The 20,470-nt window shown below is 41.7% G+C and overlaps 1 protein-coding gene across 7 annotated transcripts in view; it reads left to right on the forward strand.

Moving 5' to 3' along the window:
- The window catches only part of LOC104146054 (WASH complex subunit 2A), a 36,372-nt gene extending 18,516 nt beyond the window's left edge, over positions 1-17,856 (forward strand). For 4 of the 7 annotated variants that reach the window (XM_068950216.1, XM_068950218.1, XM_068950222.1 and 1 more), the window contains 13 exons: positions 595-711; positions 2,029-2,192; positions 2,648-2,759; positions 3,697-3,879; positions 4,864-5,052; positions 6,308-6,436; positions 6,646-6,741; positions 8,818-8,940; positions 10,549-10,611; positions 11,306-11,518; positions 13,801-14,415; positions 15,025-15,199; positions 17,329-17,856. In XM_068950216.1, the coding sequence (XP_068806317.1) occupies positions 595-711; positions 2,029-2,192; positions 2,648-2,759; positions 3,697-3,879; positions 4,864-5,052; positions 6,308-6,436; positions 6,646-6,741; positions 8,818-8,940; positions 10,549-10,611; positions 11,306-11,518; positions 13,801-14,415; positions 15,025-15,199; positions 17,329-17,465 (2,316 nt within the window). In that variant the 3' untranslated portion in view covers positions 17,466-17,856. The remainder of the gene's footprint in view (positions 1-594; positions 712-2,028; positions 2,193-2,647; positions 2,760-3,696; positions 3,880-4,863; positions 5,053-6,307; positions 6,437-6,645; positions 6,742-8,817; positions 8,941-10,548; positions 10,612-11,305; positions 11,519-13,800; positions 14,416-15,024; positions 15,200-17,328) is intronic. The other 3 variants (XM_068950219.1, XM_068950221.1, XM_068950223.1) reach the window with 1 other exon arrangement.
- The last annotated feature ends 2,614 nt before the right edge of the window (positions 17,857-20,470 follow it).

The raw sequence follows: 20,470 nt of genomic DNA on the forward strand, positions 1-20,470 counted from the left end.
TAGTGAAACATTCTGCAACGTGGACAGGCTCTCTGGTATCTGCGGAGGAGGTTCTGTTATGGAACTGAAGTGCAAGTTGTATGGAGAAAAGCATAAATAGAAATGTTAGGTGGTGAACGCAGCATCTACTTGTATATGTTTTTGATAGCCGTACAATAATCTTGCATGAGTGTGTTCAGGTGAAAAGCCTTGATTGTTGTCCAATAGTAGTGGTTCAGTTTCCCTTTTCCCATCCTCTCAGAATGGGATTAATTCCCTATCTCATTACATAAATGCAGAAACTGTGCTCCATTGTTTTAGTGCTGTGCAACAGAATTGCTGGGTAGTTTCTGGCTGCTAGTCAAGCCTTGTGGTGGAGAATCTGTGGGCCAAAACCGGGCTGTGTTATTAGAGGTTTCTGGTCTATCAAGTACTGTGTGTTTTAGTCCCTGTACCACAGTACTGCATCACACTTAACTGTATTCAGAAAGGGTTCAGGAAACACTGCTTCTCTGCCCAACTCATCTCAGAAGTGAATGGCAACACTGTCTTGCATGCTGATGTCTTCTCAGTGAGCTTTCCATCTTGACTTTTTTTTTTATTTTTATTTTTTAGGATCTCTTTGGTGTGGTGACTGCCAAGAAGCAACAGGCAAAACCCCTGGAAGAGAAAGCAAAACAGTCCGAGCCACTCAAGAAAGCCTCCAGCTTATTGTTCAGCAGTGATGAGGAGGTACTGAAGAGAGATTTGCTTGAAAGGGGTTACTAGGCTTTATAATGGGCAAACTACAGAACTATTGAGACAGGAACCAGCACTAGAACCACACAGTGAAACTGTTTTGTGTCCACATGCTGCGCTTGCTTTATTCTTGTGACTTGTTTCTACCTGAGGAAGCTGTCTCATGCTTGGTTCAAAATTACTCAGGATCTGACTAACAAGATGTCATGTGGAAGGGATAATCAGTATTTTCCATGTAACTTACAGAAAAATGAATAACAAATGGAGGAAGCTTCTGCCAGCAAACCTGACTTTACTAAATTAATAATTGCTTGGTATTAATAATAAAATAATTAATACAAGAGGAAAATGGGTTTGCTCCCTCGTATTGCTTTTATTACTGTGGTGAAAGTTTAGAAGTTCTAGCTAGGTAAGCCTTTGGAAGGCTGGAGATGGGGAAAATTAAACATGACCAGTCTCTGGAAGAATAATCATGCATCTACTAGGAAGGGATTAGGTGCTGTCCTGCAACTTAATTAAAAGGCAGGGGCACTGAGTAATTAAAAACTTGACTGGAAAGTCTTGGAATTAACTCATATCAATAGTATCCAGAACTTTCCACCAAAAAAAAAAAAATTGCTCTTTTGCTTGGACTTCGTTTTAGTATCTGTCCTGTAACTGCTTTTTTTTTTACTAGATAATAGTACCCTTAGATAAAGCAAGGCATTAATTTCTATCTTCATGTAAAATAAAGCAAGCCCAAACCAGTCCCTTTCAGAAAGGGAAGAAAGTGAGGAAAGAGGCAAACCAGTTGAAGTGCTGGGAATAGGAAAACCTGTCAGCTAGAAAACTCTCTCGGCCCCAGAAATATTTCTTCCTAATATAGATTTTTTTACTTGCTCGATAAGTAGGTTTGATTAAATGTTAGCTCCAGAGAAAAAAGTACTGCTAAAAGTTGATTAAACTAGGAAATGCAGCTTCATGCTCACTAGTAATGGTGTGTGTTGTGCTTCTCCATGCATCACACTTCAATTGTTTAAATGGCACAGACCAGCAGTGACTTTACTCCTGCAATTCTGATCTCAATTCTAGAGAGCAATTATAATAGGAAAGTGTATGTACCCTGTTTTATGGCACTAATGTCAAGTGCCAAAAGGAGGCTAGGCCCTCTGTAAAGCTTGAGCAGCGTAAGACCAGAGTTGCTAATAGAAAGGCAGGAAACCAGCAGAGGGATGCAAGAACTGCCAATGTGCTGAAATGTTTTTGCTTGTAGAGATGATGTGAAAGTGGCTTTGACCAAGATGAAAGGAACTTATTTTCCTTATTTTGAAGGACCACTGGAATGTCTCCAAGCCAGCTAAGCTTCCTTCTGATGATGACCGAAAAGAGGACCTTGCAAAACCAGCCAGCACCATCAGTCAGGCTAAAGCTGTGAAGAAGATGAGCCTCTTTGAGGAAGACGATGAGGAGGATTTATTTGCAATCACTAAAGAGAGGTGAAAACCTCTGATGGGGAAAAAGTTTGTCAGAACAGCCTAGCATTGCCCTCAAAACCTGACAGAGCCAGGCACATTACAAGTGTTCTCCCTTGTTACTGCTGCTGAGAAAGAAGTAGAGATGCGTGAGTGGGAACAGGCTGGTCTGGACTCTTTCACTTCTTTTGTATCTGTGTGGTGGCTGTTTTTCCTCACCACTGTCAAATTGGGCTCGTCATTTCACTGCCTCCAACGAGGAATTCTGCCTGACCCCTTTTCGTCCCCGTTTCTGCAGAGGGTTGTGCAGGGGAGGTAGGAGGATGGTAGGATTGCTGCGAAGTGAGGAGTCCCTTACCTAGGGCCTGTCCTTGCAAATGACAGCCCTAAGTTATACTATTGAAATGAATGCAGTGCATGGCTTCTGAAACTCTTGCATTGATCTTCAACTTTTCTCCTCTCCTTCTCCCTCACTACAGCCAAAGAAAGCCACAGAAAGTATCACTGCTGTTTGAAGATGATGCTATTAATGGAGAATCACTCTTCAGCTCCCAATCAGCGCTACTTCCTTCAGCTGCTAAGGCTGCAGTGGTACCTCCCCCTTTCTTTTAAAACCAACGTGGAACATTAATCAGTCTTTTCATAGTGTAACTTCCTTGCTAGGTACTGAGAGTAGGCCCAACTTGTTTTAGACAATGGTAGTTCTAGAAAACCTGAAATGGGATCAGGGCAGACTGAACTCATGCATGCGAAACCTCTCGCTAGTCTTAGCCTAATGGAGATTTCAAAATCTCCTTGGTTGCTGCCCCCAGATTTGTTCAGCTTACGCTAAAAGCCCTTGCTGAGGATGTTCTGAGAACTCTCAACTGTAAAGTGCCACTAGAAGGGACAGACTTAACCTTTTGTGTGACCTCAACCTAAGCTGACTATTCAAATATGTCAACAGAGGGCCAGTAAAAGCCTGTAGAAGGTGTTTATGCTGTTCTGTTTCTTACAAGCTCAGCCCGTAGTGTACTGCCTGTCTGGTGGTCCTCTGGAATAGGAGGAATGCTAAATTTAATACAGTTGTATCTGTGGTGAGACTCTGACCCGCCCCCCCCCCCCCCAATCTTGCCTTTCTGGTTACCAGGAAAACAATTGTCATAGCCCATAAACATTCTTCCTGCCCTTGCCCTTTTCAGGTTGGGTCAAATGTGGCCTTGGGAACAGAAAAAGAACGACCCAAGCCACAGTCTAGCTACTGGCAGTCACAGGAGACAGTGCAGTAACCTGGACAAGATTTCCAGAACATCCACTCTAAGCCTGAAAACGCTTCCTGGCACTCTTTAACCAGACTTAAGGGCCTATAGTACTAAAAATTGAAACTCACGAATTGGAATGTCCCATGGGAATAAAGTAGGAGAGAGAAAGCATGTTGCCAGTGTTCTAGACCCCTGCAAATGGCAAGCTAAGAACTTGCTGTTCCACAGGACTGTTTTCTTCTTGTACGTCCACCAATTTTTTGTCAACATCATTCTCAATTTTGTAGGAGAAAGTAAAACCAGCACAAGCACCACCTTTCTTTAATGAAGAAGAAAAGGAGAAAAAGGAAGATGTGCCAGATGCAGCGAAGTCTAAACAGGTAGAAGATGCACTGTGGTGTTTAGATGAGCCTGGAGCAGTTCCTGTGTCTGGAGGAGCAGACATTGCAAGGCAGCAGACAAAGGCAAAAGTGAGATTTTTCTTATGTTAATCAGAAACTTGGCAAAGGTTCATCTTAAAAATCTCTTCACTGCTTTGCGATAGAATTCTTTTTCTGGACTGCCTCTCCTATTGCTAAGGAGAAAAAACTTGGTCTCCCTGCTGCAAAACCACTTGTTGGCCCGCCAGCCAGTGAGCCAACCAGCAAGTTGAATAAATGACACTTAAAAGTTGTTTCCCAGTTGACATAGACAGGAGTTGGGTTTTCCTTTTTTTGCAGACTCAGTGGGGTAACTTTTATTTACATGCACAGATCTTTCCTTCTAAAAACGAAACAGCCTACACTAATGTGTAGGCTTTGCATCTGATGAATGTAAATGAATGTAAAAGCTGAGGAACTGTGGCTCTCAGAGTTGTGAATTTCTTCTGGGCAGCAGTGTTTACCAAATGAAATGAGTGCGTTATGGAAAAAGCTTCAGCAGAACTTACTTTTGTGCATGCTTCTAAGTGATTGTTGGGAAATTACCAGCTGATGAATTTCCAGGGTACTGTTATCATGCTTTATGCTTTCTTGAGTGCCCTTGGGGTTCAGATAGTGTTGCCCACTCTGAAGAATCCCAAATTGCATTAACTAGGTACATCAGAGATAACAGCAAAGCTGCTGAATGCAGCTTTGGGCAGCAGATGCAACCTGGTATATATATGGGGAGGAAACCTTACGCAGCAAGCTACTTTTCCACAGCACTATGGTGTAGGATACAAGAGGAAACCTGTATTTCCATCAGAACTATAAAGTGTGTTCCCTTCTGTATCTGTTGTAGCGTCTCTTGGATACCTACATGTTACTATTCTGTCTGCTTAGGAAAAATGAATCGAATTTGTCTGCTGTGGTACTAGATTGCAGAACTCTGACAACTGCTGGTATTTAACCAAGGAAACAGCATTTTTGGGCAACCCTGAGCTAAATTTCAGCCTCTGTGTGTGATGTGGTTTTTTGTTTGTTTTTTAACTATAGTTGGAGCCTTTTGCAGCAACGTCCTTGGAGCGAGTCAGTAATTCAGATCTGTTTGCCACGTCGCCACCAGCTCTGGAGAAAAATGTCAAGACCCAGACTAAAACAGTTTTAAGCTTGTTTGAGGAGGAGGAAGAAGAGAGAGTGGAAGATGATGATGGCATTAAAAATACACAGAAAAAAATTGGTGTGGTGAGTCTAGGGAAGTTCTGGAATACTAGGAAATAGTGTTTCTGCCTCTCTACCTCTTCTTTTCTAGGGGAGCTCTTGTTTTTTTCTTCCCCCCCTCTTCATGCCATACAGAGTAGTCTTTCTCCATTTCTGAACTTCCAAACTATATGGGTGAGAAATGGTGCCTGCCCTTCCCTGTGATCCTGAATCTCTTTGTCTGTAAACTTTTCCTACTAAGTCTAAAACATTTTAGTGTGTGCTGGTACAAAAAAAAATCTGTACTGATGTTTGTGTAGTTGCTTGATGTCTGCAGGGTAACTCGTTCTCCAGTTACCTTTCAAGGTCAGAGGAGCTAGAAAGTAGAAAGATGTGGAGTTTGAAGTCTTGTGCTTTATAACTTTTCTCTCTCTCTTTTTTTTCCCCTTTCTTTTCCTTCCCCTTCTCCATATTCTGGCTTTCCTGAACTAGTATATGTCATTAAGAGGTGGGCTTTGAATCTTCAGCTGTGATATCCTTGGATCCGTGGCAATGTTCTTATTCAAATGCGGACGCACAAAAAATTTGTTCAAGTAAACTTGAAGTCATGTCTAAAAGCGCGTACTAAATGCTACAGTATACTATAAGGTTCTGTCACAATATTGTAAAGTAATGTAAGTTGTCAGCCCTAAAGGCCCTACACACTCTGTTCAGAAATCCCTGGAGCTGAATAAAATAGATAGCTCTTAATAGAGAAAAATCCCTGTTTCTAGCTGCCTCTGAGATAAAACAGATTATTAGCATGTACACTCATTTACCTGTTGTGCATGTATCCTGTGATTTTTGGGGCACATTGCAAGATGGTCGCAAGAAGCTGTGTCTGTCCCATGAACTGAGGAAAACTCAAGTCCTTTCAAAGCCTTCCTGGAAAGCGTTCAGCCGTGGAGTCACTGAACCCCCCCCCCCCCCCCACACACACATCCCTAGAGGCATAAATGGTAAATAGTAGAGGCAGGTTCTCAGGCCAGCGGAGGGCTCTAATTAAAACTTTACGTTCTGGTTAACAGGTCCTTTTGATGAAAAGATTGTAATACAAGCATTTATATGGTATGTTTTGCAAATTCAGTCAAACTGAAAAATACAACTGATGGTTAAAGTTGTATTTGCATTACTAGGGTTGTAATGTAGCCTTAGGTGAATTGCAGGTCTGCCTTATCGCTAGCCAAATAAGCCTGTGAACTAGATGCCTTCCTTAAGGAGGGGGTTTCTTACTGTGTGGACCTGTCTTCTCTCCTTCCAGCCTTCTGAGAAAGGCACCCATCCCAAAAGCACTGGAGTTTTTCAAGATGAAGAGCTGCTTTTCAGTCACAAGCTTCAGAAAGACAATGATCCAGATGTTGACCTCTTTGCCAGCCCCAAGAAATCCACGGTGAGTTCAAAACTCTCCTCTGAACCTGTTTGAAAACAGTCTTTGAAGTGTGCAGCTTGTGAAGCTTCCAATAGTCCTTCTTTAGACGCTGCTTAAAGGTCACTGATCTCTAGGGAGGGCCAAGTGCTAAAATCAGTTTAGGCATTGCAGGCAGCAGGAGATGTGGTTTTGATCCTTGACACATCTTTTTTCCCCTTTTGTCTTTTCAGTCTGTAAACCATATTGTGAAGCCATCATCTGGAGGAGGGCTTTTTGGGGATGACGATGAGGATGATCTCTTCAGTACTGCTAAAACAAAGCCTCTGGTATCTGCTCCTCTACTGTAAATAGCTTCTGTAAAAGACTTTGGAAAGAAGTGTGTGGAAGGGATTTTTTTCCATATGTATTCCTGCAAGAGATGATTTCATTTAATGAACAAATCTTGTCTTTTTTGGGGGGGGGGGGAGAGAAAAGAAATGGCTGTTGCGACCCTGAAAACATAGGAAGCAAACAGATGCAGTAGATTTCCCAAAGAAGGGATGGGAGAACTGGATTATTCCCTTCCTCCTTGTATGTCACGGGGACTAGCTGAGGTGTAAGAGATCACACTTGAGCAGAAATCAGAGTGGTAGAATTGTATATGTATTGTTCAGGGTCTGTTTGGTTTTATAGATGGTGATTTCCTGGAGGTGGGAAAACTTCAGCTTACTCTGCTCCAGAGGGCAATTAAATTCTTTAGGGTTGGTGTGCAGTGTGGGAAGGGTAGCAATAAACGCAAACCTGCAGTCTCCCTTACCAGGTTACAAATAGCTAATAACTATCAACCAGGTTAAAAGGTCGTAAAAGGTTATCCTCTCATTGAGGCATTAAATGATTGTGTGGCCCTCTTCGTCCGCTGCAAAGTGAAGTAGCTTGAACCACTTCTACAGTAGTTCAAATGAACCTGTTCTAATTCCTGCTGTATTAGGCTGGCTATATAGTTACCCTCTCAGGAGTGAGGACTGTAGCAGTTTCTTCCACTCCATCTCTTTCCCTGTACCAGCTACTTCTTCAAGGTATAGCTATGCTTTCAGCAAAAACTCCTGGGATTCACATACTTCCCTATTACTGAGAAGTCTCCTGGAGTAGATTTAGATTTGTTGTTGTTGTTTTCCAAAACAAAGTTTAGAGCTACCTAGACAGTTCTACCGGGTTTATAAAGATAACAAGGGGAGACATCTGTTTCTTCAAAACAACCTCTTCTACTGCAAAAAGCCAGGGAGTAAGTGTTGGTGTTTGGGGTTTTTTTTTTTTTTTCACTTCCTTCAAAAGGCTTAATGGGTTGTGTAAGAAATTCTGATTGTGTATCCAGTGCAAGAGACCCAGGTCATTAGCTTGGGGTAGAATGTTGATCTTTGGAACAGAACTTGTAATTGCCTGGCAACATAAATCTAGAAAAATCAGGCTAACTTCCTTACAGACTATGTATGGCTCACTTTCCTTTCTACTTCAATTCTTTTGGCTAACAATAATAATAATAATCCAATAATTAATACATGAGCCCAGATTTTTAGATGCAGTCCCTTTACAGAAGAAATTTAAATCTCCATTGTAAGGCTGTCCATCTTTCATAGTGTTTGTGCTCATCCAGGCACAGATTCCAGATCTTGGCAAATGAAATCTCAGTTTCACGTAGGCAGTGTGACTTGCTTGTGAGTCATACAGGCCTGAGCTTTGGTTGATTACTTACATCATTACATTGATTTAATTTAAGGCAGTAATGTGATATTGAAATGCTCCTGATTGTTTTTAGAGAGTGAGCAGCTAATGAGAGTGAGTAATGAACCAGCGTGCATTATAGATGGTCTAAGCTCAAAGTTCTAACATGTGTTCTGAACTGCTACCCTAATTGTATTTAGAATTTAACTAAAATGAAGCAAACTTTTCCTTTAACGTAACCCAACTTCCAACTGCACACATAAATAGAAAACTGGCAATAGTTTATGGAAGTTTCCTCTTTGCGGATTGTGGAAAGGGTGGCTTTAAGTAATGAGGGTTTAGCAGTTGTATTTGGAGCCTGCTGGCTTGAAAATTTAGAAATAGCTTTCCTTAGCTAGCTTTGTGCTTTTTTCCAGCTGCCCTGTGTACAAGAAATGTATATGTATTTGGAAGTTTATCCAAACTCATTTTATGTATCATTAGCATAGACAAAGAAGGCTGGGGTAGGCCAAAAGTGGGGGAAGGGACAGCCCCTTTTCATTACAAAGCCAATACGCAATGACTCTGCAATGCAGAGTCAAAAGGTGTGGGTAGTGTTCTGTGCAGGTGAAAGTGAGATCGTAAAAACCTTTGTTTGTTCTTTATGTCCTGCAGACCATACCTTTCCCCTATTCATATTGACTTCTGGTCTTAAATGTTTTCAGAAAATACCAGAGAAGAAAACAGTTGTTAAGCCCAGTGCTAGCCCTTTTTTGGAAAGCAGTAACCTTCTGCAAAATGCTTCAAGTGCCAAACAAGATGAAGTTCTGAAGGCAGAAACCACAGAGGTGAGTACCTGAATCTTGTGCCTTGAACAACATGCACAGAAAAGGGTCATGCATTGTGTTGTTTTAAATAAGTCTCCTGAAAAGATGAAAATGCCTGGGCTTATTGTTTGCAAAGCTGCAGAAATGCAGCAACGTGTGACCAAACTTGTCTCTGCTTATCAGCAGGTGCACTGTTATCTACAAGAGGTTTAAATGCTATTGAGACAGTGTTTTATTCACTGCCCACTCACTTAAATGAGAGCAAAGTGCAAGGCAGTGAAGAGTTAGGTATCAGGTTCAGTATGATGGAAAATGAGGCATGATTTGACCCCTTGCTCATTCTTCTCTGAAGCACCAGTGTATTTGTTGGAGTGGATGTGATCTTTAAATGACAGGTACACTTTCTCAGAAGGGAGTTCTTGGCACATAGCAAAGATCTGTGCTTATTGAAAATCTTGTATTGGAGGCTTTACGATGAGCAAACAAGACTCCTACTCCTGATCTCAATCTTGAGCAACACATTTCTGGGAAAGGCAGCTTGGATGTCAATTCTAGCTTGTGCCTCATCAGAGCTGTTTGTTTTTTCATTATATTTTTTTCTCCCCTAGACTGAGGAACACAGGGTTAGTCTGTAGAACTGGGAATTAGCCGGTCTTCACTTGAAGTGCTGTCCTCCTTGACATAGAGAACCATGCTATTCTTCCCTTTTTCCTTACCACCAGTGGTCTGGTATGAGAGTGACCTCAGCTTGTCTGAGGTTCAGCTGAATCCCTCAAGCATGTAACTATGCTATCAAAGCCTCCCAAAACAGTGTCTGAACAGTGTCTGGTTTCCAAATACCTAGTTACCTCAACCTAGCTGAGGGAGCTCTGAGCAGACAGTCACACTCATGGCAGTACAGCCCAGCTCAGAGCCACAGTGAATCACATATCTGTGGAGAGCAAGTCCTGGAAGAACACCTTAGCTAGTTTGGCTTATCCTCTAGTCCTAGAATTGATCAACGTCTTCAGGCCACACAGCTGCTCTTGCTCATTTAGTCTGCTGGTCTAACTTCTGGCGCTGATGGCCTGCTCCTTGTAGGGGAGCTCTCCTATCGCTGAAGCTGTGTTTTCCTTGCAGGTTGAGCAATCCAACTTTGTAGCCCCCTTCGCTTTTGCATGGGTTTCCTTGAAGTCTGAGGCCCTATTATAGGCAGTTACAAAGAGAAATGGCAGTCATAACATGAACTGACAGTGTGGCCTCAGAGGGTCTTAGGAGGGGATAAGAAAAGTGTGTGGCTGTCATGATTTGATTCAACTAGAGGAGAGTGCCACAAGGCACCTGGAGAAGATTGAAATTGTAGGGTTGCTGTGGCAAAGCACAATACTGGGTAGAAGGAGAAGGGAGTGAAAAAGCCATAATGAATATGGGGAACATCACCTGCAAAGGAAGTTTCGTGGGGGATTGAGAAGAAGTGACTGTAGCTCTGGCAGTTGAATATGTGTTAACAACAAGGTGTCTTCAGAAGAAATTGGTGAGCAGTGAACTATTTTCTTTCTATAGATGTATTAAAATGTGAACTATGGTGTGGTTGAAGATGCTGGTATCAACTTGTTTATCTGATGTTTAATGCAGTGTAATTTTATGCAGAAATTTACAGGTCCTGTTCCCATTAAAACCAAAGAGCCCTCATCTCGGATTGGAAAGCTACAAGTAATCACTTTATTGGCATTTTGACTTCCAAAAAAAAAATCTTCCTCGCCTTACTGATGGCTCTCTCTGAAACAATCTTTTTGCTTCTTTATCATACTCTTGCGATTTTTTTTTTCCAGATGACTTATTGTCTGTTGTTACTTTTTCTGTATTGCATGTTCAGTGTTTTATTCCCTTCCCCCCTACCCCCTTCAAACCTGACTCTGCACTATTTAACTCTGTGTTTGGGGGGGAGAAAGGGTGGGCTGCTCTCTGACCTACTATTCTTCTCAGCACTATTTTAAGTATGTCCAAAGATTTTGGGGGGGAGGTTCCTTTTCTGCCATGAACAAGCTAATAACTGTCGTTATTACCATATCACTCTAATATCAGAACTGTTCTTGTCAGAACTGTTCTTGTCCTCAGACAGGACACTGAGCTACATGGGTGTCTGGTCTGATGTACTGTGGCTGTTCTTAGAGCTCTCATACAGAATAGTAGTGCTGAGCTCTCCACAGACTTAGTGAGAAAGAGGACATGGGAAACACAGTGAGTAGGTGTGAGAGAGGCCAGGCACTTTTAGGAGCCGAACTTGAACGCCTAAATGCACTAGCTCTTGCTGCTTCTCTGGGGCCGTGCTTCTCTAGAGCAGCATTAACATCGTGTTTTTCTTTTGTGTCTGTATGCGTGTGTTTTCTTTCTGTCTGTTTTGTAGGCTAACTTAGCCATTAACCCTGCAGCCTTGCTTCCTGGTGCAATGCCTAAGGTCTCCAGCGTTAAGTCCCCCCTGCCAGATTTGGAGACACCATTACACGAACCCAGCAATGTACAGAATAGCGAAAGCTTCTGTGCTGCAGGAAACAATGAAGAACTCGGTGTGAGCTTTGATCAGCCTATGCAAGCGGATACCTTGCACAGTGCCAATAAGGTAACCTCAGTATTTAGTAGGATACAAAAGGGGATTGAAAATACAAATCTGTCTGTCTTCTTGGAGGAGCTTGTGTTTTGGTATGCAAGTTCCTATGTGTGGTCTATCTGACCGTAAATGTAGTTGTGGAAGTTCAATCCTTCCCCTCTCCTGACCACTAAAGAGAAAGTCAAGTTTATTATGTTGTTAGCTCTGTAAAGGGCTTATGCACACGCTTTGTTCAGTAACTTTTTAAAGAACAGCTGTGCGTTCCCTAAATACAGTGGTTTTCACTATAGTTTGTAGGTCTTTTAGCATAATATCTTGTTCTTTTCCATTCTAGGCAGGAGACACCAGTCTAAAAACCAAAAAGAAGGGGTCTCTCTAGGCCAACTATAAAATCCACTGTGGACAGCTACTGTGGCAAGATATCAAGAACACATCAATGCTATAGGTTGAGCTGTACCTAGTAAAAATGTCATGCTGTCCTAAATTGTCACTCCTAATCCTTTTTCAAGCAACAAGGGTGTGGGGTTTTTTTGTTTTGTTTTTTTTTTTGTCACTGCTTTTAACATGATGGATCTCTACCTCCTGGCTCACTAGTTTTCCATTCATACTCTTTATTTTATTGACTGCAGAAGGCATTCTACTTTGACTGCAGAAGGCATTCTACTTAAGGATTTAATAGTTCTTTAAAAAAGATTGAATCATGTAGTTAAGATTTTGTCTGGGTTCTATAATTTTATGAATCTCCTGGGCTGAGAATAGTGATTTGAACAAGGTAATTGAGGGCCTTAACATTGATCCTTTCTTCCCTCAGTGCTGCTGGGGCTGTTCATTACTAGAGGAGAAGCAGAGATAATTTGGGAAGATGCAGCAGCTGTCACCATAATGGATGACATGACCCCTTTGTGTCAAATGGGTTTGGAGCTTCTGCATCAGATTAACGCATTACCATGTAGGAACCCTTATTTCCAATAGTAGCACGTTTGGCACAACAAAATCCTCTATCGTAATACTTTTAAATAGATAGGCTCGCAAAAGCATAGAGCTACAGCAGCATCCAGTCAACCTTGAATTTTCATTTTAGTACAGCAATGTTGCAGGTTTGCACGCAGAAATAGTCTGGGAAGAAGCATTGTAGAAACTATACAGTGAATGTTTTTTGTGGCTCAGACTACACATTCTAATTTTGGCACGTTGTTTCTTGAATCTTTCAGTTCTGAGTTAAAATGTGAATGTATGCAGCCAAACATGTTTTTTTTTCCCCAAAGGCTGGATCAAAGCAACCCACCCAGTATTCTGTCTCTGCTTTCAAAGCACGGTGCATGGATCAGGGGACTGGGCTTCCAAGTATCTCCCTTCCATCCTCGTTTTCCTGGCTTTCTGAAGTGCCTTGATTAATATAGCCCCCCCCACCCTGAAAGCAGATGTGCTGCTAAAACGATTGTGACAAAAGAGCATAGTTCCTCTAAGCTGAGTTGCAACACATCCATCTAGGTTGTCCTTCAATTCCAACACAGCAATTGGTGAAAGGGGAAAGAAGGTTGTACTGTTCTGCTTCCTGCCTCTCTGAATACCCCTGCCCATGTTGGGTATGGTAGAGGCTATAATGAAAATTTGCAGGAGGGCTGCTCTAAAAGCAGCAAAGGAATGAACTGCAGCTGGCTACACATAAAACGAAATTAAATTGAAAATGTTATATTCTGTCCAGCTCATGACTAATGTACTGCAGGAGCAGAAGCCCCTAGAATAGCATGCTGTCAGACTGAGGTATTACCTAGAGCTGAGGGACTAGTGCCTTGCTGACCTGTGCTGTGACTCTGTAATTGATTTGCTGTTGCTTTTGCACCCCAATTCTGCCCACTGTGAAATGACCAGAGGGCAGCAAATCAAAAGCTGCAGACTTCAAGGTTCCACTTGTCTCATCTCCCCCCTTTCTGAAAGATAGGGAGAAAGGGATGATGCTGAGCTGATGACGCATGGAGCCTGCTGCTTCCTCTGAAGCTACAGCAGTGTCCGTTCAGCTTTACTTGCTCAGCATTCCTAGCTGAGCTCTTGTTTAAATGTACATGTAGCTGTTCAAATTACTTAAACCTAAAGCTATGAGCAGATCTGGGAGTTAATCCAGTTTCAGTAATGTGCTAGTATGAAATGGGTAATGCATGTTAACTTGCAGTGATGTGAAGGCAAATGGAAATATTACAAGTGAACATAACATGAATTTTAACCTATCTTCTGCAAAGTGTGTTTTTTTTTTTCCTTGTGCGTAACAGTGTTCTGCTTTCACTCCGTGCTTGCAGACCAGGATCAAGATTACGGGAAAACGGAGACCTCCTAGCAGAACAGCCCGACGTCTAGCTGCCCAAGAGTCAGGTGAGAGTGAGGAGGTGGACAGTGCTAAGGAATTGCAGTCCTCACTACCAAAACAGAGGTCGGCAGTAGTGACCATAAAGGAGCCCCTTGCTACTGAACCGGAGTCCAAGGAAAATGGCTTTCTCTCTGGCTTGTCGATACCAGCTCATGGCAGCATTCTCTCTGTTGGGACAGACAAACGCCTTTCTTCAGAATCCACAGACCAAGGGGATGATCTGTTTGAATCAGAAGACCTTTTTGCAAGCAGCTCAGCATCCAGACCAGCTGCACGATCAAAGACGAGGGAGGGAATGGCAGAGAGTTTGGCTAAAAAACCTGTCAAGGACAGAGAGGAAAAACCTGTTCTGTCTGTTCTGGATGATCAGGACAGCGATGATCTCTTCCAGTCTGTACAGCACAAGTCTTTGAAGAAAAATAGCCCTATTCCCTTCTTAGAGGAGGAGGAGGAAGATTCTCTCTTTACCTGTCAGAAAACTGGAAAGAAGGAGCTGAAACCTGCTGTCCAGCAAGGTGTTGACCCTACTGCCCAAGATATCTTTGAGGTAATGGTTGAGGCTTGGTAGAAGGAGTTGGGGGAAAGCCTGCCAGGGTCCTATGCAGGATCTGCTGCTTAGGCGCAGGTTGAATGGAGACTGCTGAGTAGGATGGGCTGTACAGGATAGGCCTTGAAGGTAAAATACAAGATGTACTCTGCTACGGGGCAGTAGAAACCCTTTGGCTTGAATGTTTACCTCTTTAATAGCAAGAGTGGAATTAAAGGTGGGGCCTTAACACAGAGCAGGTGTGTCAATGGATGTGCTGTGACAATGTACCTAAGAATATTGCCTTCTTCAGACTAGTAAAGGACTTAGTTCTCTTCTGTTACTTGCCTTTTCAATGCCCAGCAGCACAAATAGCTTTTTTTAAAACAGGAATAAAGTTAGCAGACTGGGGAGTTGGTACAAGCTTCTGTGTGCTGTATTCAATCTGTGCAGTCTCACAGTAAGGCATGTCTGTGGGGCCCACCATGGGGAGAAGGAGTCGAACTTCTCAGGTTTGAGATGCCTAGGCTGTGAAATCTTCTCAACATCTCAGCTGCTGCGTACAGCTCAACTTGACTGTTCTGTTGGAGCACGTTGGGTACTGATGATCTCCCTATGCTTTGTTCTAAGGATGATATATTTGCTACTGAGGCAATTAAACCAACAAACAAAGCAAAAGAAAAAATGCCAGACGCTAACCTGTTTGATGATAACATTGATATTTTTGCGGATCTCACTGTAAAACCAAAAGAAAAGAAGACCAAGAAAAAGGTGGAACAAAAGTCCATATTTGATGATGATATGGGTAAGTGTTTAATATCTTGGTACTAACTTTGTAATACTGCCCCTGAGTTAAGTTCATCAAAGATGTTGTAGAACACTTTGCGTTCTTTTAATACTTCAGCCACTCTGAAGTCTCTGGCCATCTTTAGATTTTAACCTCTGATGAGGACTTCCTAGACTTGTAGAACTAGCAGAGTATTTACATGCTTCATGAGAGAGTGTATAAAATTGTTCTGAGAGGAGGAAGAGGTTAATTCCTACAGTGTTTTTCTCACCTTAGGAAATTAGAAAATGAGTATTTCTTCTATGTGGAGAAGGAGACTAATCTCCTGTTGTCATGGCCTTAAGAAATACAGTCTTCATTCCAATTTCAATGCTGTTTCTTGTATTTTATTTTCAGGTGAATCACTGATGTGCTTAAATTAACACCTCTTTTCCTTTCCCCTCCCCCCCTTTACTGTTACATTGACTGTCATGGAGTCCCATAAGATTTTGTTTACATCTGTGTACATCCAGAGCAACTTGCAAATACTACACTAGAGAGCAAAAGTTGGCCCTTTATCTAGACCTTAGTGACAATTTTCTTCTTGAGAACAATAAATTTGAGAAGAGACTACCATTTCTCTTAGTCAAGAAAGCAGCATATGGTAATATGAAGTAGTGAAAAGTATGCTCCTTTCTTGCTGTCCGTCAGTGGAGGTATCGGAAGCCATATAATCCTTTGATTGTGTCTTGTTTGTTCTCAGGCTCCTCACACTTGTAGCTCTCCGAGGGGATTCCACATTTTTATTTTAGAAAAATGTCCCCTTTACCCTAGCTTTAATTCCTGTCAGGCTTTGTTCTTTCTGACTATGCATATTGAATCCGATGTATTACTGTTTTGCTTGGGCTGCTGTTAAGTGTCCAATGTAATGGAATGACCTGGCTAAAATCGCTAAAAGTGTTAGAAAGCTTGCCAGAAAATGAACGTTTTGAGATTTCAAAAATCTTCTGCTCTGAAAAATAAGACTTACACTTCTGCGGACAAGCTATTTGAAATATGTATTGGGTCAATAGAAATATTTTGTTTTAATCCTTCACTTTTTTTCCTGTAGATTATAGCAAACAAAAGAACTTTATGAACAGCTGCCCCCTTCCAAACACTTCTGCACAAAAATCCAGAACTTCATGTTGAAAAAACAGTCGGAGAGTGTCATTTGAAAATAAATTTGAAAATTAGTCCCAACAGATCGCTTGTACCTCCACTTTTGACATATATTATAGTGCTACAGCTCATTGTTTGGTGCCTTATCTGATGATGTTACCTGCAGCAGTGTTTAAGGAATGGCTCCCCTTCCTGCACCCTGATCTGATTGACTTCATGTTCCCCTATACCATTGACTGTTTTTGTGATGCAGCCACGTGTAAGCAGCTTCTTAGTGCCCCAAGGTATGGGGGTCCAAAACACTAGCAGAAGCATAGGGAAATTGAGGAGGAAGGTGAAGTGAGGATGCCATGCTGGCAGCAGAGGTAAGATTGGCACTTGCCTACCTTTAGGTTAAGGGTTGGCTTTGGTAATTATGGTGGCACCTTACCAAGGCTGCATATTGCTATCTTAGGAGCCCCATTCTGCTGCACATAAAACAGTAACTGGATGCCCTTTAAGGAGGAAGGGGAAGGCTACAGGCTGCTTGCTTTCTGTGTCCTACCACACCTTCTAGTCGTTATTTAGTACATTTGTGTCAGTTCTTTGAAAGCTGCCACCACAAACCTATTTTGTGAGTCTTTGTCCTCCTAGCCTCATCTCTCAAGTTCTTCAAACACTGATGTTCCAGATCAGAGGGATGTTATCTGGAACTTGCCAAGTGGAATTCAGTGTGGAGATTTAACTTATTAATGCTTGTCAGATGCTCAGACATGTTATAAAATATGAAGTATTTATTCTGCTCAACTGAGAAGAAAAAATATTCTTGATTTGACTTACAGCTACCAGCTCCCACGTATGTTTTTACAAATACATCTAGAATTGCAAGCAGCAGGAAAGCATTTGTTTATCACAGAATGTCCTTGGCACATGCTGCTGTGTGCTGGAGACTTCTCTATGCAATGTTACTTCTGTTTGGCAATCACTTCCCTTTAATAGCTATCTTTTTTTCTTTTTTTCTTTCCTAGATGATATCTTCTCTAGCAGTCCAGTCAAGATACCCACTCCCAAACGCCGATCTTCTCAGGCAGCCTCGGACATGAAATCTGAAAGCAAGGCACTGAGCACGTTTGATGACCCACTGAATGCCTTTGGAGGCCAGTAGCCAAAGTGGGGTTGTTGCAGAGAGGAGGCCTTCTTTATGTCCTGTCCAGTACTAATACTCTGAATTATCTAATACAATAGAGCTGAAATGAGATGGCTGTGGTTATTTAAATTACAGGCTACTCATTTTACGTGGTTAGTATCTTCTTGTACTGAGTCTAACTGGGCTTAACAATATAGTAAAAAAAAAAAAAACAAAAGAAAAACCAACAACAACTACTCCAGCAGTAACCTCCTGCTATCCTGTTTCCGTGGTGCCCAGATGGATATAGCCTGTGCAATACCCGCAATGAAGTAATCTATTATACAAAGTATAGTTTGTTTTATTGAACAGATCTACAAAGAGAATCATTGATATTGCTAAATAGTAAATGGAATCTGTTTAAACCAGATCTGGCTGTATGTCTTGCTTCCTTCTTTACCACTTGCTGAGGACATCTGCATCGTGACTTGAAAACAAGTAAAACCACTACCGTGCTGTGCCTAGGTCAGTTGTCAGTCTATTGTGCTAATGTTCCTGTAAGACTGAGCCCTGCTATCGGGGACAGTTCTTCCTTCTATGTTATAAAGTAGTTAGGCTAGATATTTTGTACTGGCAACTAATGCAGTCTATAAAACAACGTTTAATACTTCTCTGCTAGAAAAAGTATGACAGAAGAGCACCTAGTACTACACAAAGACGATAGAAGTCTAATGTTGTCTTCTGTTTAAGTTGCACCAAAATTCCATGTACAATGTTTTCCAAGGAGTCCATCTGTACTGGGCATGCTTGGTCACTTCCTAGTTAATGCAGAGACTCACTTGTGCCCGTGGGCTTGGTTCACCTCTTACTGTCCATTTTCCTTTCTTATCTGTTACAGTTTTATCGTGAGCTGTTAACAGCTCGTCATTATTTTGTGGAATCTTATTATCTAGTGTGTTTAGCTAAACTCTCTTGCTTCCCCTATTTTCCCATGTTTTTGAATTTTGCCATTAAACATACTTAATGTCAAGTGGTAGGCACTTGCTCATCTGCATGCATACAAGCAGAGCGAATGTATAGATAGAGAAGGATCAAACGTTTCTGTTGTTTCTGTTATCTTACCAGTGGCTGCCTGCAATTCTGTCTTTAAAACTAGGCTGTTATTATGATAACAATGTACTACTTAATTGTTTGACTGAACATGCTGCTTGTTCTACTTTTTGTGAATTTAAAGCAGATGCTCAGAAGACCTCTTTGAGAGCAGTTCACGCTGTTGCTCAAGCCATTGTTCTGAGATAGCTGCTTCAGTCCCTCCTACTTCTGGAGTTAGCTTTACTTTATCAAATTTGCTAAATATTACAGGCTAAGCGTTTAGCAGTATTCAGGATAAAGCTGAGGGGAAGGTTGGGAGTGGTAAAGAGGCATCATATATTGATTTGCACCTTAGGTATGCAATGGCAATGATTCATGTTGGGTGGGGGGGAGGATAACTGGAGAGTAGCAGCTTGGAGAGGAACGTGGGAGACTTTTGCAAATAGGTGTCTATAGTGAGAACTCTTGTGCTTTATAGGCATTACATCTGCTGCTTATGTCTCATAAAAGACTTGAATTGCCTCTTTACTCCTTTCTTCTGTGCTTAAAAAGTCTTCAAAGACATCTTGGGGGAGAATAGAAAAAGAGATGGTGAATTCTCCTTTCTTTTCTCCATCCTTCTTTCTTAGCCCTTTACATTAATAACTTGTATTAGCATTGCAAAGAGTGCCAGTCACAAGCCAAGAACCCTGGGGACCAAAAGCTGTTGGAGTAGAAGAAAGCAAGCTCCTGTCTTTTAAAAGAGTTTAAGAAAAAAACTTTAATGTGAAAGTTCAGGAGAAAAGAGGCCTTGATAGGAACTTGCACTATATCATAGATGAAAACCTTTCCTTCTCAATCTTATTTTAAGTGGCATATATTAAAGTTGCCATATTAAAATGTGTGGTCCTCTGTTAACTCCCCTTGACATATTGTAAATCCTAGTCTAGGCACTCCACTCTTTTTTTTTTTTTTTTGGGGGGGGGAAGTGTCTGAGCAGTGTTTTACTGAGGTTGTGACCTGATGCTTTTTTACCAACTTTTTAGACACTGCTGTAATTATTTAACGTTTGATAAACCATGGCTGTTTTTTCTTGGAAGAGCAGGACACATCTTAGACTCCAATACTTGCTGTGTGTATTTGTTTAAAAAAAAAAAAAAAACACCATTAAATTTGTTTGGTGTGTTTTAAGTGAGCATGAAGCCCAACAACTAGCATAACTGTGTAATGCTTGCATAATTTAAATCCTGAATTGAGAAGTTAAGCAGTTAGTTTAATTAGCACCTTTTAATAAACCAGACTTGTTTTATTTGACATTTCCTCAGAAGAACAATCTGCTGACCATGATCGTGCTAGGAAAGAACTACTGGCAGTAGCTATGCTGCTTTAATACCTGCAGCATTTTTGCATACACACTAGTGAGCCTTGTGTGGCTTCTGCAGCTGAAAAAGGAAATATGCTCAACCGAAAGAAGAGAGGGTTGATCTGCCTGCTTTGAGGCAGTAGTTTTGTTGCGGTTTCTATAATTTTGTGTCGAGGTGGGGCTACCTGATGCAAGGGCCTGTGGCTTACACAGACACCCTTGCCTCCTCCTGTGTGGTAGTGCAGCTTCTGTTTTTCCTAGTGTCTTTCCTTGCTGAGGATTTATGCCTGAGTCTTTCAGAACTACAAGTGTTTGAGTGGTTTTTTTTCTTGTTCATCTTCAGCAATGTATAGCTCTTGAGTACCTAGCTGCTCCTTGAAAATGAGGAAGGTGCTTTATAAAAGTTTGGCTTGCATTATAAGCTGCATGATGGCTTTTTAGCAGTACTGAAGCATAAAAATTCTTCAGAAATGGGAATCGAAGCAGCTGTCATCTGCGCCTCCTTAGTGATGCTTATTTAGGTGGTGTTTAGTGGATGAGTGAAACGCACTCGCAGCTCTGGCAGGGGCTTTCAGACCAACTGTTTGACCCAAGCCCACCGCTGAAACGC

This window comes from Struthio camelus, chromosome 7, assembly GCF_040807025.1.
Source record: "Struthio camelus isolate bStrCam1 chromosome 7, bStrCam1.hap1, whole genome shotgun sequence".
Taxonomy (NCBI): Eukaryota; Metazoa; Chordata; class Aves; order Struthioniformes; family Struthionidae; genus Struthio; species Struthio camelus.